Source organism: Juglans microcarpa x Juglans regia, chromosome 7S, assembly GCF_004785595.1.
Source record: "Juglans microcarpa x Juglans regia isolate MS1-56 chromosome 7S, Jm3101_v1.0, whole genome shotgun sequence".
NCBI lineage: Eukaryota > Viridiplantae > Streptophyta > Magnoliopsida > Fagales > Juglandaceae > Juglans > Juglans microcarpa x Juglans regia.
In genome coordinates, this window is record NC_054607.1 from 7849636 (window position 1) to 7867137 (window position 17502).

Genomic DNA, 17502 nt, shown 5'->3' on the forward strand with positions numbered 1-17502 from the left:
TAATATATACGTTTGCATACTTTACGGAAAGCTAGGGATCCATAGAGAAGCTGCAATAATAATATTAGTGACTTACATGAGTTAATGCACTCTTTCCACTACTCTTCATGTTAAACGCCCCTCATCAATTTCATTGCATGCATTCATGCCCTTCCACTTTTTTCAATCTCTACGAATATTCAAATGGTACCACCACTTTTCTAGTGAGTGACCTTTCAGATTGGGAACAGCTAGAGGGAGGCTGCTTACAGTACTGGAATATGATAAATAGGTGCATGGGATCATATGATCCGATGGTTAAAAACTTATCATATCTTCGCAGCATGCGTGTTTAACATGTTCACGTACGTTGAATTCGGTCAATGTCGGGAGTCCGCCGTTTATCTTTGAGTTAATTTAAATGAGCTTGCATATATATATATATATATATATATATATATATATATATATATATACGCTTTTGCAAGTTGGTGATCTAAATCCAACTATTCAGATGGCTGGCTCATGATCACTGATATTATATATAGTTTGATCGAATAGGAAGCTAAATAAGACTTTGGCTGCATGTGATGATGATCATGAATATCATTTCTCGTCTAGCTATTAATTTAGAAAGCTGCTTAAAACTTTATGCTTGCTTATCTTCTAAAACAACCAAGTTGATACGTACATATGTATATTGCAATCTAAAATGCATGGCAGATTCAATGAAATTTGATTTATATATAGTAGAGTACTACTTAGTCATTTCAAATCGACTGTGTAATATTGTTTTGCTCCCACAAGTCCATTGCATAAAGGCAAGCTAGACTATATATGTAGAAGACGATCATGTAGTGTAATCATAAGTTTATTAAATTTTATATAGTTGCATTACACCCATAAAAAAAAGCCTTTTCTGAAATTTTGGTTTGTTGAGGCCGTGGCCTCTTATCTAACAATTAGTTTCACCCTTTTTCAAAATGAGTATGTAGGACTTGTACACTAGAAAATTGTATATGGCTTTGATGTATATGTATAGTACTATTTTGATTAGAATAATACTACCTTGAGTCTCTCTTTCTATAAATATATCCTCTTACTTTACATAATATTTATCCAAAAATTTAAAAATCTCTTCAAAATTCCATTTTTAACTTATTTTCATCTAGAGAAATACTTTAGCTCCAAATAGATTATACAAAAGTAATGTTACAAAATGATGTGGCTTCATAAGGTTCTTTAAATTATAAAATTATTTTTATTGTAAAATCGATCTAACAGATCATACAAAACCACTTCAATTTATAAAATTATTTTTGTATAATCTCTTATTAACTATATATATATATATAAACACACACACGAGTCATTTTTCATCATCGGTACTCTCTCATGCATATTCAGAACATGCCCATAATAACATCCTTTATAAGTGAATTCTGAGTACTACATATAAACGATCATATATATTATACATATATATATATATATATGTATATAAGTCTACGCATGTCATGACCTGAATATATATTATTATTATATATATATATATAGTGGCAAGACAAATTAAGGCCACGTCTTTCTTACATAGAATCCCACTATATGTGGCCGCAGAACTAGGACATGTACTACGTACGTACTAAATATATTTTCCGAGAAAGCTGCCTTATTTCCCCCCCAATTCTTGTCATGTTGTCAGCTTTTACAAAAAATTGCCAGGGCATGAGCTTCTTTCAGCTTTATGCTGCACACATTTGTTAATTGCATTAACATGTCATCAAATTCGGTCATTGACGTGCATATATACATACATATATATATATATATATATATATATATATATTAATTTGATGAGATTACAGTACCCAAAGCCCCACCTGACCATTCCTTCTTCTCAATGGACATTCTAAAATATTATAAGTGTGATGACACTATATCCATGCTTGTTTAGTGGAAATCTAGAGAACCCCCACTTTTAGTACGGTCAGTGTATATGTATACGCAATACTTTATTACTAATAATTAGTTGTTTAGAAAGTTAGTTCAAAACTGTGACTTAAGTTTCCCTTTTCTTTTTTCCTTTTTCACAGCCAACTAATTTTAATTCCGCTTTGGATTATGAGAAGTGCTGTTAGCTGTAAAGATATCTCAAAAAATAAATTTATAAATTAATATATCATATCAAGTTAATTTATGAATTTATTTTTATAAAATTTTAAAAATATTAATATTAGATTATGTATTTATATATGTATCTACATATTTGTATATATGACCTTAAATTGGACTGAATTAGATTATATATATCCAAAAATTTACATAGTTATGAACAGTATTTTTATGATTTTAAAAATATATTGTTCACTCTCTAAATTTTATTTTATTATTTTAAAAAAAATAATATTAATATTTATTATTATTTAACTTGAAGATCCATTATCTAATGTTTGAGTTTTTCTTAATGTATAAAATCAATTTTTAAAAGATGTAATTTTACATATATGTATAGAGAAACTAATGCTTGTGCTAAGTGGCTAAACCATTTCTCTTGGCATGAATGCAGAGTACGTACTTGACGATGAATTGGCTGGCCTTCTCAAGCTGAGCCACTGCTCTTGACCGATTATCATCGCCATTACCCATTTTTTAGTTTCCCAATTAAAAAAAAAAAAAAATTCCCGGCCACCCCCGCACTATATCAGCCATTAATTGGGTCCCATTCATGGAGTAGTATTCCACGTGCTCCATTAAATTGCTTAGAACTCCTTCCTCTACAAAACCCCAAGCCCCTCTGCAGTACGCGTACCCTTAACTCAAACTTAGTTATAACAACGTTTTCATCCTCGATCGGTCTTTCTGATCAACATGTATACCAAACTATACAATAGCATTTCTGCATTAATGCTTACCATGATTCCCCACCAATATTCTATTATTGTTAATGGAGCTGGCGCAAGACAGCGGCGTGCGTGCCTCGCCTCCGCTTTTCGAACTGCATTCGCCTGCACTATTGTGGGCTGCACCACCCTCTACGGCCCTGCCTTCCTCCAACGCCAAATAGCCTTCCCAGCATTTTCCTACGTAACTGTAATTCTCGTCATTATAGCCGATGCAACATTAGGTGACGCATTGCGTGGCTGCTGGCTCGCGCTCTACGCCACGGTCCAGAGCCTCGGTCCAGCCATCTTCTGCCTGTGGGTGATCGGACCCGCCCGGTTGTCGAGCTTAACCACTGCTCTTGCGGTGGCGCTAGGCTCATTCGTGGTGGCCCTTCCCGAGTCCACTCACTTGGTAGCAAAGCGCATAGCGTTGGGTCAGATTGTGATTGTGTACGTGGTTGCTTTTATCCATGGGGAGCACACTCAGCCCGTCATGCATCCTGTCCATCTAGCGGCAAGTACGGCACTTGGAGTCTTGGCTTGTGTTCTGTCCTTGTTGCTTCCTTACCCACGGCTAGCCTGTTACGAGGTAAGCACCATTAATCCTATGTTTTGATGCAGACGCATGCATGGTTAGCACATTTTTAACATCATCCAGAAAAAAAAAAAAAATTAATATATTGGTTCAAAAATGAAAGTGATCATTTTGGAGCCAATCGCAGTTAGTCTACATGCATGCATGTATGTATGTATGTATGTATACATATGTATACATATATATATATGTATATATATGCTGGAGATTTCTTGGTGCGTGAAAATGGCGCACGTCGTGGCGCATATCTCATCATGATTCATGTGTATGCGAATATTATTAATGTGACATATATTGCAGTAGGGATCGAGCTAATCGTGGCCTCTTCTAGGAAAGCTCATGATCATTTCTATCCATTGCAATAAAATAATTTAAAGTTGTGATTGGATGTTGAATTAAGTTAAATTGAGTTGAGATGATAAAATTTTATTAGAATGTTATTTTTTAATATTATTATTATTTTAAAAATTAAAAAAATTAAATTATTTATTATATTTTATATTAAAACTTGAAAAAATTATAATGAGAAGTTTACCAAACTAAAACCTAAAGTCTTTGGGTCGTATAGCACCATTCCTTAAAACATTGGTGCACTTATTGCATCATGTACATGTGGCAGGAGAACGTACGACAGGTGATCGTACGTCTAGTACTTTATCTTGTTCTAAATCCACACGTTTGAGAGGTCAAATAATATATATATATATACACACACAATGAATAATAGCTATTAATATATGATAAATTAACATTTATCATGTAACTTATCATATCTTTTCTTATGATATTGCAGGTGAAACAGAACTGCAAGCTACTCTCTGAGAATGCTTCAGACAGGCTAAAGCTCTTTGTGAGAGCATTCTGTGCCGAGAACAGCACGTCCGCTCTTGCATCAATCTCTCAAGCTAAGTCCTTAGATAGGACAGGAACCAAACTTCTTTCAAGTATCAAAAGGCACCAGGTAATGATCAACTTTAGCATTATTATTTTTCCTAATGTTTAAATTAATATATCCATACGAGGGTTGGCTAATTAATCTTCCTTTGTTCGATCTTCCTTATAACAGGGAAGCATGCAGTGGGAGGGACTTTCAGTTAAAGGTTTTGAACTCGGATGGCACGTGATCAAGGCAGGAGACAGATTGCAAGATTTAGTGATACCTTTCAAAGGGATGGAAATGGCTTTAACAAGTATTTCGTCATATCCAGTTGAAATATTGCTGGATGGAGAGCTCAAAGATCTTGGTTTGCTTCGACTAGAGGAGCTCTTGAGTCTACTTATAAAACAAGCCGAGTACTTTTTGCCCTACAATCATCCACTGACTGTTCCCGAGTCCAGTGCAGAAGAGATAATGAAATCGCTTCAAACCCTTCAAACCATTCCAACAGCCCAAGAAGATTTACCCCCATATTTCTTCATATTCTGCTTGAAATTCCTTCATAGCAAATTGTTGACTAAACCATCTGATTCCAAAAGAAACAACCCAGTTCAGAAAAATGAAAATTCTACTGATCCATGTCAAATAAATGTGTTCTCCTTAAAAGGGGTTTGGAGCAATTGGCCCATGAAGGTAAGCAGGGAAAGGTTATTGGCAGCATTTAAATGTTCACTTTCTCTGGGCCTTGCAGTGCTATTTGGGTTGCTGTATAGCAAGGAGAATGGATACTGGTCAGGACTCCCTGTGGCGATCAGTCTGGCATCAGCCAGGGAGGCAATATTCATAGTTGCCAACGTTAAAGCACAGGGGACGGTCATAGGAACCGTGTATGGAGTATTGGTTTGTTCTGTTTTTGGAAGGTTCTTGTCATTAAGATTCTTATCTCTTCTTCCATGGTTCGTGTTCGCGAGCTTTCTACAGCGTAGCCAAATGTATGGGCAGGCAGGAGGAATTTCTGCAGTTATTGGAGCAGTAATGATACTGGGAAGGAATAATTATGGTCCTCCAAGTCAATTTGCGATAGCAAGAATTTCCGAAACATTCATTGGGTTGTCCTGTTCAATAATGGTTGAACTTATCTTGCAGCGCACTAGAGCTTCAACCCTAGCAAAAGCTCAACTCTCAAAAAGCCTCGGGTTATTGCACGAGTGTGTCACCTCAGTAAGCATTATTAATGAAGAAAGCAAATCCAAATTGGAAGGGAATCAGAAGAGGCTGAAAATCCAAGTAAGTGAGCTACGGAAGGTCATTGCAGAAGCTGAGGTGGAACCCAATTTCTGGTTTTTGCCTTTCCATAGTGCTAGCTATAGTAAGATATTAAAGTCCTTGTCAAAAATGGAGGACCTCTTGCTTTTTAGTGCTCAAGCAATTAGTTTCCTTCAAGGAGATCAATCAAAAGGAGTACTTGATCAGGATTCATGGAAGGAGTTTGTCGACAAGCTAGAAGATGACCTTAAACTCATCAAGGAAATCATTGGCTCGTCAATAAAATGTTTTGAACAAGTCATTTTGATGAAATCGCTGACATTACTTGAAAAGGAGCTTGCACAGAATAAGGTTTCTTGTGATCTTGAGCTGGGAAAATCACGAAACCCAAACATTATTTTGGATTCCAGTTTACATGAACATGAGATAGAGAAGATAATAGATTCATATCTCCAACATTCGAAAGAACTTGACAAAATATTACATATTGAAAGTGATCAGTACGAGCTGCTCAAGTGCCATAAGGTTCTAAGCTTGACTGCCCTAGGGTTTTGCATCAGTAGTTTAGTGAGAGAGACCGCTGAGATGGAAAAGAAAATCATAGAACTTGTTCGGTGGGAGAATCCTTCAAGCCACATCGATATGTATGAATTATCATGTAAGCTACGTGCTTTATACAAATAAATCACAGTACTGCATGTAACAATTCGCATTAACATATTTTATTAGAGCACCCCACTGGTGTCAAATCGTTTTCGGATCATGTTCATATGGTGAATATTTGACTATAGGTCAACCTCAACCTGACATGTTAAGCTAAACATATCAAATGTTCAAACCCTATTTCCTAGTATGGTGGGTGTAAATCAAGCCTTCACTGGGAACCGGACGTGTGAGAAAGTTTGATTCACACCCACCAATAAACGTATAACACATACGGGTTTTAGTCAAAAGATAAATGGAGCTGCATGTAGGCAATTCTCCCATATACCTCCTCTTCCTCCAATCTCTTTTCTCCAACCTCTCTCTCTGGGTTTGAAGCTTTTCTCCTGAAACTAACACTAGAGAAAATGGTTTGAGAAAGTGGCTCTCATTGATGAAAAGAAGAGGAGAAACGGGAGGAGGGAGAGGGGGATGCAAGCAAAGCCTTGCAAGGTGTTCAAAATTGAAGTAATAATGAACTAAAAATCTCGTTCGCTCAGCATCAGGTGTTCGCAACTTTGCAATTTCACTCTCTTTCATTATGGGTATCTCAACAAATTCTAACAACGTTATTAGGCAATTGAGAAAAGATAAGAAGTACCAAGAGGAGTGTCAATATTTTGACTAAAACTGTTACTAAAATTTCTGTTTGATTCTTGAAAGATAATTTTTCATACAAAAGGATTGACGAAATGGGAGAGATAGAGATCGCGATGATGGGATCTGTCAAGAGAGAGCTTCGCGAGGACAGAGAGAAGGGAGAGGAGAGGAGAGAGCTTTGCAATGACAGGATCTATAGTGAGAGAGCTTTACAACGAAATGGGTGGTGATAGAGATGAGAGAGAGAGACCGATTGTGGGGGGCAAGAAGAGAGAAAGAGAGAAGAGAGTGGAGAGGGGAGAGGTCAGGAGAACGAGAGAGGAAGACAGAAGGGAAACATGCTACCCTCAACTTGCACTCAATGTAAAATACGTAAATTTCCTGCGTGTCCATTTTCTATTGCAGGGCGTAAAATGCAAAATCACACCACGTCTGATTTGAAGCTTTTCCCTAAACTTAATATTTCTTGTATTAAAAGAAAAAATTCACACCTCCATCGAGCAAACAAAATAAATTGGAATTTCCTACAAAGCACAAAGGATGCATGGAGATTGTGAGGGTCATCAATTTTCTAACAATTAGAACAGGGTGTCAGCTTTATGAGGTTACAGATAGATCATATATCTCACAAACTCCCTCTCTTCTTTCTTAGTCCTCGTTTATTTTCACAACATTTTTTATCTCATTTAATTATTATAATTTTTTTAAATTTATACAAAATAAAATAAACAATTCACATTTTTTCAATCTTAAAACAAAAATAGTATTAAAAAAATTATATATTCTAATAATATTATATTCAATTTTCAATTTTAATCTCAACTCAACTCATCTCATCTCATCTGCTAAAACAAACTAGACCTAAATTTTACTCTAGAGACTGGGCATTGATCCCTTACGTAGAATATATATATATGATATTCTTAATCTCAAGTATTCTTTATTATAAAATGTAGATAGTATTTTAAATTTAGTGATCATCATCACTTGTCAACATAATATAAAATGAACAAATGATATTCAAATTTTACACTAAATTAAATATGATCTACTGTCCATTTTATTTTATTTTATAAATGGAGGGAGAAGTTCTTTACTAGAATCATAATATCAAAAAATATTAGTGGGCCGTGAGCAATTTTTGTCCACTTGGCAGCACCCCAGCCAGATTCGTAAAAGCCTATAATAAAGATAGGAAAAGTTTTAAGCCTTACACTACACATTCGTTGAGTAAAAAATAAAAAATAAAATTCATATCAATAGATGTGTGGTATAGGACTAATAGATGTGTGGTATAGGACTGATAAGTTGAAGACAGACAACTCATGCTGGCTTGACTACCAAAAGAATATTGTCCCAAAAGCCAAAAATTCATGATATTTTATTCATGACAACTTCAACTAGGCTAGTTTAGCCGTCATCACACTACAAATAATAATAATAATAATAATAATAATATTTAAGATAAATTATTTACGACAAAATTTATTATTTGTGATGATAATAGATTCATTTTCACATGAAATAATAATTTTTGTAAAAAATTATAACTCACAATAAATAAACAGTTTTCTTAAATTAATCAGTTCCTCAATTTCCAATTTCACACATGGAATCATGATTCCCATATATAAATTGTAGTAGCTAGCTTTGTATGCGACGTCGACATTGATAATAAACGCGCGACCTGCCAACGCGTCTCAATATTCTTATATATATACCTAGATAAACCGATTTTTTTATTTATTTTTTTTCAAAGAATCAGTTGTGATAATGTAAATTGACCAAAGCAATTAAAATCATGAGATAATTCTAAAGAACTGTCTATTTATGAGTGTTCAATTCGATTGGTTGTCCAATAATAATCTATCAACAAAAAAATACGTACTACAACATGATTTTTTTTTTTCTTTTCAAGTAATTTTCTTTCTAAAAAAGTCATTTTCATCACAAATAAAAATTTAAATTTCATTAAAACAATATTTCTATCGTAGGGACTTCATTAATCTAGAATATTTTATTATTTATAACTATACAAATTGACGTGAAATAGTACATAAATCTTAATTGCTTAAGATTTGTATTTATCATTCATCTATATATCTATAGTTATTATATAAGTGGGAATCGGCTTGCTACAGTATGTCACAGTAATTTCCCATTCCGTTTTTGTCTTCTGTATATGTTCTGTTCTCCCTTTTTTGCCTTTCCATTTCTGCTCTTTGTTTCCGTGTGTGGGGGTTTTTTTTGTCTTTTCCTTGGATAGATATTTAGGTGGGTTTGTTTAGACAGGTGCTTTTCATTTTTGTGATTTCTCCATTTGGTCTTCTCTCTCTCTTTCTCTCGCCTTCTCCTTCTTTGCCATGGGTTTGCTTGGACGCTTGGGTGGCTTTTGATTTTGGCATTTCGTCCCTCTATTGTATTTGGTCTTCTCTCTCTCTTTCTCTAGGTTGTGTCTTCTCCTTCTCTGTTGTTCTCAACGTGTGGTTCTTTGTGTGGGTTTGTTTGAGAACTTTGGCTTGCTTTCTGTGTGGGTTTGTTTGTTTCGGTGAGAATATTATTGTGGGTTCAAAGTTGAGATTTTTTTGCTGGTTTAGGTTCAAAGTTGAGGTTTTTTTCTGGTTTTGGAAGAGTTGGAAGGGTTTCGGATTTTTTTGGGTGTGTCTTGTGCCTTTTTTTAGGGTTTTTGATGGTTCATTTTGATTGGTTTCAAGGTGTTTGGAAAGTTTGTCTTACTTTTTATTTTGTCTTTCCGTTTTCTGCGTATGGATCTTGGTGTTGTGTGGATTTGTTTGGGATGTTTGGGTTTTTTTTCAGTTTGCCCTTTCGATGGTGCTTGTCGAAGAGCAAGGGTTTTTCTAAAAGTTTTGATTTTTTTGTGGGCTGAAAGTTGTGGTTTTTGTGGGTTCAAACTTGCAATTTTGTTTCGGTGGGATGTTGTTGTGGGTTCAAAGTTGAGATTTTTTTGCTGGTTTGGGTTCAAAGTTGAGTTTTTTTTCGGTTGAAAGTTGCTTTTTTTTTGCAGGTTGAAAGTTGTGATTTTTTGTGGGTTCAAAGTTGCGGTTTTGTTTCGGTGGGGATGTTGTTGTGTGTTCAAAGTTGAGGTCTGATGGTTTGGGTTCAAAGTTGAAGGGTTTTGAATTTTTTTGGGTGTATCTTGTGTTTTTTTTTTTGGTTTTAGGTGGTGCATTTTGGTCAATTTGAAGGTGTTTGGAACGTTTACCTTACTTTTCATTTTGCCTTTCTGTTTTCTGCATATGGCTCTTGGTGCTATATTGGTTTGTTTGGGACGTTTGGGTTTTTTTTTTTTTGCCCTTTCGGTGGTACTTGTGGAAGAGCAATTCTTAAAGTAGTTGTTTTTTGCATGTTGAAAGTTGTGGTTTTTTGTGGGTTGAAAGTTACGGTTTTGTTTCAGTGGGGATGTTGTTGCGGGTTCAAAGTTGAGATTTTTTTGCTAGTTTGGGTTCAAAGTTTAGGTTTTTTTGCTGGTTTTGGAAGAGTTTGAAGGGTTTCGGATTTTTTTGGGTGTGTCTTATGTTTTTTTTTTATTTTCGGTGGTGCATTGAGGTTTTTTTATTGGTTTTGGAAGGGTTTGAAGTGTTTTTTGCTTTGAACCCAAGGTCAATGATGCACTTCATTTGGTTTGTTCTAGTTTCAGTAAATTTACATTTTTTGTTATTTTCAGTTTGATTCCGTGGCCAATGATACACTTTCTTTTGGTGAAAAGCAGCATATAGAATGTGGATTTCCTTTCCGTGTTCTTCCTGTATTTTATCCGTCGTATTATTGTGGTGGTAGTTGAATGTTGTTTGCGGATTTACTAGATTTGTTTATGGGTTTGAGTATTGATTCCATGGTCGATGATGCACTTTTTTTTTTGTATGAATTTTTATTAAAGTTATGGCTTTTGTTACTATTGTTGATTGTATATTTTAGGTAATTGTTTTAATTATGGTTTTTCCTTTTTTTATGGTTATATCATATATGTTTACCTATTACACATATACGGAGCGGGGGTTCTATTTTAAATGGATGTGCCATCTTAAGGTTAGTGCATTAATAGTGCTCTGAGTCCACCGGTTATCGTTGGTGGCTTCGAGAATTGTATTTTTTTAGATTTTTTCTCAATAATCATGTAGATATTTTTTATGTGGTTTTCAATATTTGTTTTTTTTATATATATATTTGATTTGATAGCTTGTTAGTTTCTTGGTTCCTTTGGTTTTGTTGGTTCTGCTTTTTTTTTTTTTTCGTTTGGTTGCTGCATTCTGGTTTTCAAGATTTTTTTTTTTTTTTTAATATTCGATTTGATAGCTTCTTAGTTTCTTGGTTACTTTTGTTTTGTTGGTTCTACTGTTCTTTTTTCGTTTAATTGGTGCATTCTTGTTTGATTTTTATATGTATCTAACAATCAGTTTCTGAATTTGAGTTCCCAGGGAAGCTTTTGAAATATCTTTTTGTCCTTTTCTAGATCTGTCTGAAATGTTTGTCAGGTTGAAAGGATGGATTGAGTGTTTGGGTTTTTGTGTTCTCAGTGTATTGGAAATGGGAAAATGGGATTTGATTTGTATTTTCTGTGCAAAAGTCTTTTCTTATTTTATTACTTTTCTTTTTGTGCGTCCTTCCTTCCGGATCCATACTTTATGTCCACACTTATATAAACCGCTATATATTCTTTATCAAACACTACCTTGCTTTCTATTCTCTTCTGTTGTTTTCTCTTTGGTCGAGTATATCAAACACTACCTCGCTATTCTATTCTCTCTCGCTATTTTTTCTTTGGTCTAGGATTTTGTATTAAAAAACCAAGATTAGATTTGGAGTTCTAAACTATAGTGTCGCTATAGTAATCACCCGCCCCCCTCCATTTTATCTTTCTGTGCATTTTGTACTGTCTTTTTTTGCCGTTGGATTTATTACGGTTTGTTTCTGTGCGTTGGGGGTTGTATTTATTACCGTTAGATATTTTCAGATTGAATGTGAGGTCGATGATGCACTCCTTTTTCTTGAAAAATTGTATATGAAAATGTCTTTCACTGATATTGATGTATTTTTTTTGCGGTATTATTTTGGCATATATTTTTGCGATATCTTCAGTTGTTAAATGTACCTCTATTTTTATGTCATCTATCTATTATGTAGAGTTTATTTGTAAATACTTGCAGTTTTAAGAAACAAGTTTTATTCAGCTTTTTTTTTTTTTTTTTTTTTTTTGCTTTCCATTCTTTATATTTGAGATCACAGTTTATCTGTGTTTTTTTTTTTTATGTTTCTCTTGTTTGAGACCACGGATGATTTGTGTTGTGTGTTTGTCCCTTCTGTCGTTAAAGTTGCTCAATTTTTTTTTTTTTTACATTTCTTTGTTGTGTAGAGTCCATTTATAAATACTTACAGTTTTGAAAAACGAAGTTTTATCCTTTTTTTTTTTTTTGGCATTCCATTGTTTTTCTGAGATCATGGTTTATTTTTATTATTTTTTTTTTTTTTTGTGATATAGTTTCTGTTTGAGACCACGGATTATTTTTGTAGCATTTTTCATTTGTTATATTTTTGCATTTTGAATATTTTTTTTCTTGGTTTAATGTTTGGTTATGTTGTTTTGTTCAGATTTGTAACTTTGGTTATTTGTGCTGTATGTTTGTACCTTCTGTTGTTAGAGTTCCTCAATTTTTTTTTGTCATTTGTGTGTTGTGTAGAGTTCATTTATAAATACTTGCAGTTTTGAAAAATGAATTTTTATTTAGTTTTTTTTTTTTTGTCATTTCTTTGTTGTGCAGAGTCCATTTCTAAATACTTTCAGTTTTCAAAAACAAAGTTTTATTCAATTTTTTTTTTTTTACATTCCATTTTTTGTTTGAGACTATGGTTTATCTCTTTTCTTTTGTGATATAGCTTCTGTCTGAGACCACGGGTTATTTGTTCTGTTTTTCATTTGTTATATTTTTGCATTTGAATTTTTTTTCTTGGTTTAATGTTTGGTTATGTTGTTCTGTTCAGATTTGTAACTTTGGTTATTATGTTATGTGTTTGTACCTTCTGTTGTTAAAGTTTCTCAATATTTTTTGCTGTTTGTCTGTTGTGGAGAGTACATTTCTAAATACTTGGAGAGTACATTTCTAAATACTTGTAATTTTGAAAAACAAAGTTTTATTGAGTTTTTTTTAAAACATTTGTTTATTTATATCTGAAGCCAATGTTTATCTCTTCTTTTGTCAAACAATGTTTGAAACTTCTTGTCTTGTAGATAATATGCGAGAATTATTTTGAAAAAATGTCTGTCAAATTGCTTGACTCTCAAAGTCTCTCTGGCTTTGAGAGTTGTCAAAGTCGAAGAGTTTATGACAGTTAAGTAATTAGGCTAAAATTTAGAGATTTATTTAAGATCATTCTCTCTTATTATCTACTCATGATAGGAAACGGTTATTTGTGTTGTGTGTTTATGCTTTCTATAGTTAAAGTTCATCAATATTTTTTGTTGTTTATCTATTGTGCAATGTTCATTATTAAATAATTGTAGTTTTGAAAATTTAAGTTTTATTCAATTTTTTTTTTTAACATTCCATTATTTATATGTGATGCCATGGTTTATCTCTTCTTTTGTGATATACCTTCTGTCTGAGATCACGAGTTAGTTTTGTTGTGTTTTTCATTTCTTATATTTTTACATTTGAATTATTTTTTTCATGTTTTAAACGTTTAGTTATGTTGTTCTATTCAGATTTGTAACATATTTCAACATTTCTTGTCTTTTTTATGGTTGAAGATCTTTGTGGATGTTTCTAGACAGGCATCTTTGTGTTGTCGTTTTTTGCTCGTGCTGGCTTGGTTATGAAATTTGCTTTCTTTCTTATCTGTTTTTAATTGTTCTAATCTGTTTATCTTTGATGCAGGCAAGCTTGAAGTACTGTTTTCGTAGCCTGTTCATTTAAAGTTTGTGTTATATTAAATGTTTCCATGAATTGAACTTAATTTTGGTCTGGTATTTAAACAGATTAGATGTTGTTATTATGTTAATGTTGGTGTTTTTTATGTAGATGTTTTGATTTGAATATACTTCAGATCCTACATGGGACATTATGTTTTCATTTTAAATGTATATATTGCAGTTATTTCTAATTTTTATCTATTTTGTTTCTTAGTTGTTGGTTTAATATTAAAATGATTTATGTATTTGTATATATATTTAAGTTTTATTCACTGGCGTTCTAAATTTAAGTCGTTGTTTTTGTCTAACATGTTTGGAAGTTTTGTTTTGCTGAATGTTAAGGCTTTTATTTTTTTTTTTTGTACTCACTGTTCCCAAGATTGTATGTTGTTGGGTTTGTTTGTTCAAAACAAAGCATTACTTCCTTCTTAAATACTTTTGAAATATTAAAATCTTTTATATTAGTTTCTTTAATTTTCTATCTATAGTTATATGATACAAATATATTTTAACATATTATATAGTTTTTCTTTGTTTTATGACTTTTTTTTATCAATGGTTACAAAAGATTACGTTACCTAGAAGGCTTTGCCTTTGCGTAATTTTCTTTACTTTTGCATCTTTAACTTGCTAATATCCAATCATGACTTTCCATGCCTTCGTGTGCTTTTTCATTAAACTTGTATGAAAAGACAAGGTTATGGTTTAAGGTTTTAACTGGATTGTTTATAAAAATCATGATTATTTAACTATGGCGAGAAATAAATAATGTCAAAAAAATCATTTCTACACAAGGATGTTGGGTTCAATGAGAGATTTGTATATAATAGCAGAAATTAAATTGAGCGGCTTTTCCTTTTTATTTTAGCGTCTATACTGCTAAAAAGCCATATCTTAAAAATTTTTATACTTGTCCAAATGTTCAAAAAAAAAAAAAATGTGATAGTGACTACCAATTTTTGAGTTTTTGTCTATTTTGTTTTCCTATCATTGATCTCTTGCATCTTTGGGTAGGTAAATACAGTTTTTGACATTATTATCTACGCCTCAGTGATATAATTGTAATTTTACTAATCCTCCAGTTACTTGGTTCTTTAAGTTGTGATACTAATTTATGACATTCTGGTAAAATGCATAAATAATCTGACTCTTATGCTGGATGAGAGATTGTTTATTTGGTATTTTTTTTGTAAAGGATTGGCTTGCTTGGAAGAAAACCCGACTGCAAGTGTAGAAATTTAGGATGTTTCAAATTAATATGTTAACAATGTGTAAAAAATATGCTTGGTAATGTTTTTTACTAAGCAGATTTCTAAATAGAAGAAATGTCTATTTTATTATTTGTAAGATGAATATGTCAAGTAAAATTTATTTGTTCATTCACTTGGAACTCAAATTGACACTTGTCTTACAGTGTTATTTTTTCAGTTTTCAATTTTATTCTATGTGCAAATTTTTTATACATTTGTTGATTATTTAATCTCATTAAATATTTACCATACTATAGAAAACATGGCATTGCAAGCTTCAGAAAGACAGTGGATGATTCAACTTACAACAGATCCAAACAAATTCAACCAACAACAACACAAAAATTTCAATATTGTCTCAATTGATCCTGTCCAATATGGTCCAAAACTATAATAGTGACAGGAAAAAAATATGTTTATAATTTATCTTGTTGTTTAACTTTGTTTAACATTTCTCTGTACAAATTCCTGTAAAACAATTAAAAAACCCAACTAGGCAAATGTGCATTACACGTTGCGCCTCCACTAGTATGTGTGTGTGTATATATATATATATATATATATATATATATATATATATATATATATATATATATATCTTTTTCCATACTTTATCCCCTGCTTTAGTCCCGTGTAGCAAAATAATCTATATTATGGGTTTCTGGTGTTACCAAAAGGGTTAGATTTTTTTTTTTTTTTTTTTCAAGGGGTGGGGGGTTCTAACCTAGGTTTTCTTTTGAAGAACCGAGCTATCATCATGCCAGCAAAAGGGTTAGATATTAGTAACACTAATTTTCTTTTAGATATTTTTATGTTTGATCTTTCTAAAAAAAAATGATATATTTTTAGAATAATTGCATGATTAGATTTTTTAGATTATTTCATTTCCTTCCTAGGGCAAATTTCATACCCAATCGAAAAATGTATGAGAAATTTCAAGGTGGCTGTATTATGATATTTTCTTGTTGGAGAAGATTGAACTATTTTTATAAGTTAACCAACAAATTGACGTGATTTTATATAATCTGTTAGATCTATTTTATAATAAAAATAACTTTATAATATAACGTATAACATCAAACTACGTTGATTTATGAATTTATTTTTGTATAATTCTTTTGTAGTTAAATTTTTTCTCACAAGTGTATACGAAGTTGTGTCTAAGGCCTTCTGACCATTTTGTAAGTACGTACATGCAATTTTCTTTCCACGTGTAGACTAAGTACACGAGACATGTCAATATTCTAGTACCAGCCTTAACGCAAAGGTTCATCGGGGATCGTTTGCATCATTTGTAGCAAGAGTGTGTGCATTGATCAGGCCGTGGTCCACAAAAATCACCTCTCCCTTGTCCTTGCTAGGATAAAGAAGCAAAACTCATGACAATTCGAGACAAAAGTGATGTTGCGTTCAACTCTCGTTTTTATAAAGGAATTAAAGCGGTGAGAATGGGGATCTTGGAGGGATGAGTAGGAATCTGGACATTGTAAAATAGGGCGACGCACGAGACTCGAGCGCCCATGTGTTAGAGCATGGGCCTCATGTGTGATGCGCCTAGAGTACTGGCTATTTGGCAGTCTTCTCACGTACAATAGATTGGGAGTCGGGAAGGACCAATGGAGGGACACATGGCTGAAATGGACGGGCATGTGATAGTAGATATAGCTTTATAACTTGTCATGAAGAAGAAGAAGAAGAAACAAAGATCACCGTATTTTTGTCATGAAGAAGATGCAAGGCTTATGGCCATAATAGTAATGCATTTGCCATGGTAGCTTATTTTGGATACTAGTTTACCTTACAAAATGTGGCGCTTAGATCTCTCTATCCCAAAAATTCGATCATCACCCAAAATCGAAGAAAAATCATTATTTTGTTTTTTGTTTCAAGAATCAGAATAACAACCACTTCACCATTCAACCCGATCGTCAGATTTCAAAAATCATTATTAGGATTTGCTTCAGGCCGGAACCCGGAACTGGGAACCGGAACCCGAAAAACCGCATTCCAGACCAGACTGAAAAAAACTCGACCCGAATGAACAATCTTAATTCTTTTTTATATTTAGAATGCTGGTCTTTATCCTAAATTTTGTCATTACAATGACTGATATGACACATTTTAAATGACTGTCAATTTAATGATAGACATGAAATCACCCTAAATATAACATATTAGCAAAGATGACAAAATTGGAGATGAAGACTAGCATTGCTCTAATGAACCTCTTCCTAACAATCAAGGGATAACAAGGTTATATTTAACCATCAAAGAATTCGGTGATTCATTGACCCCTGCATGCAGTCCAATCTTAACGACAAACCTGCTGCACCAATCTTTGAACAGAGTGCATTTTTAAATAAAACATGAGGTCCGTAACAAAAAATATAGTTCTGGAGGTAATTCAACCAAAGGTAATGGTGTGA

The 17502-nt window shown here is 33.0% G+C and overlaps 1 protein-coding gene across 1 annotated transcript; it reads left to right on the forward strand.

Moving 5' to 3' along the window:
• Positions 1-2830: 2830 nt before the first annotated feature.
• LOC121240643 lies at positions 2831-6284 on the forward strand. Its single transcript, XM_041138133.1, has 3 exons — positions 2831-3450; positions 4250-4417; positions 4523-6284. Exons 1-3 carry the CDS (start codon positions 2848-2850, stop codon positions 6281-6283), a joined length of 2532 nt encoding a protein of 843 aa, XP_040994067.1. The 5' UTR covers positions 2831-2847; the 3' UTR covers position 6284.
• Positions 6285-17502: the final 11218 nt, after the last annotated feature.

Excerpts from the sequence above, each read along its gene's own strand:
- LOC121240643 (XM_041138133.1), top strand. The coding sequence starts at position 2,848 with ATGTATACCAAACTATACAATAGCATTTCTGCATTAATGCTTACCATG. Across the intron at positions 3,451-4,249 it reads CACGGCTAGCCTGTTACGAG|GTGAAACAGAACTGCAAGCT; the intron begins GTAAGCACCATT and ends ATGATATTGCAG. Across the intron at positions 4,418-4,522 it reads CAAGTATCAAAAGGCACCAG|GGAAGCATGCAGTGGGAGGG; the intron begins GTAATGATCAAC and ends TCCTTATAACAG.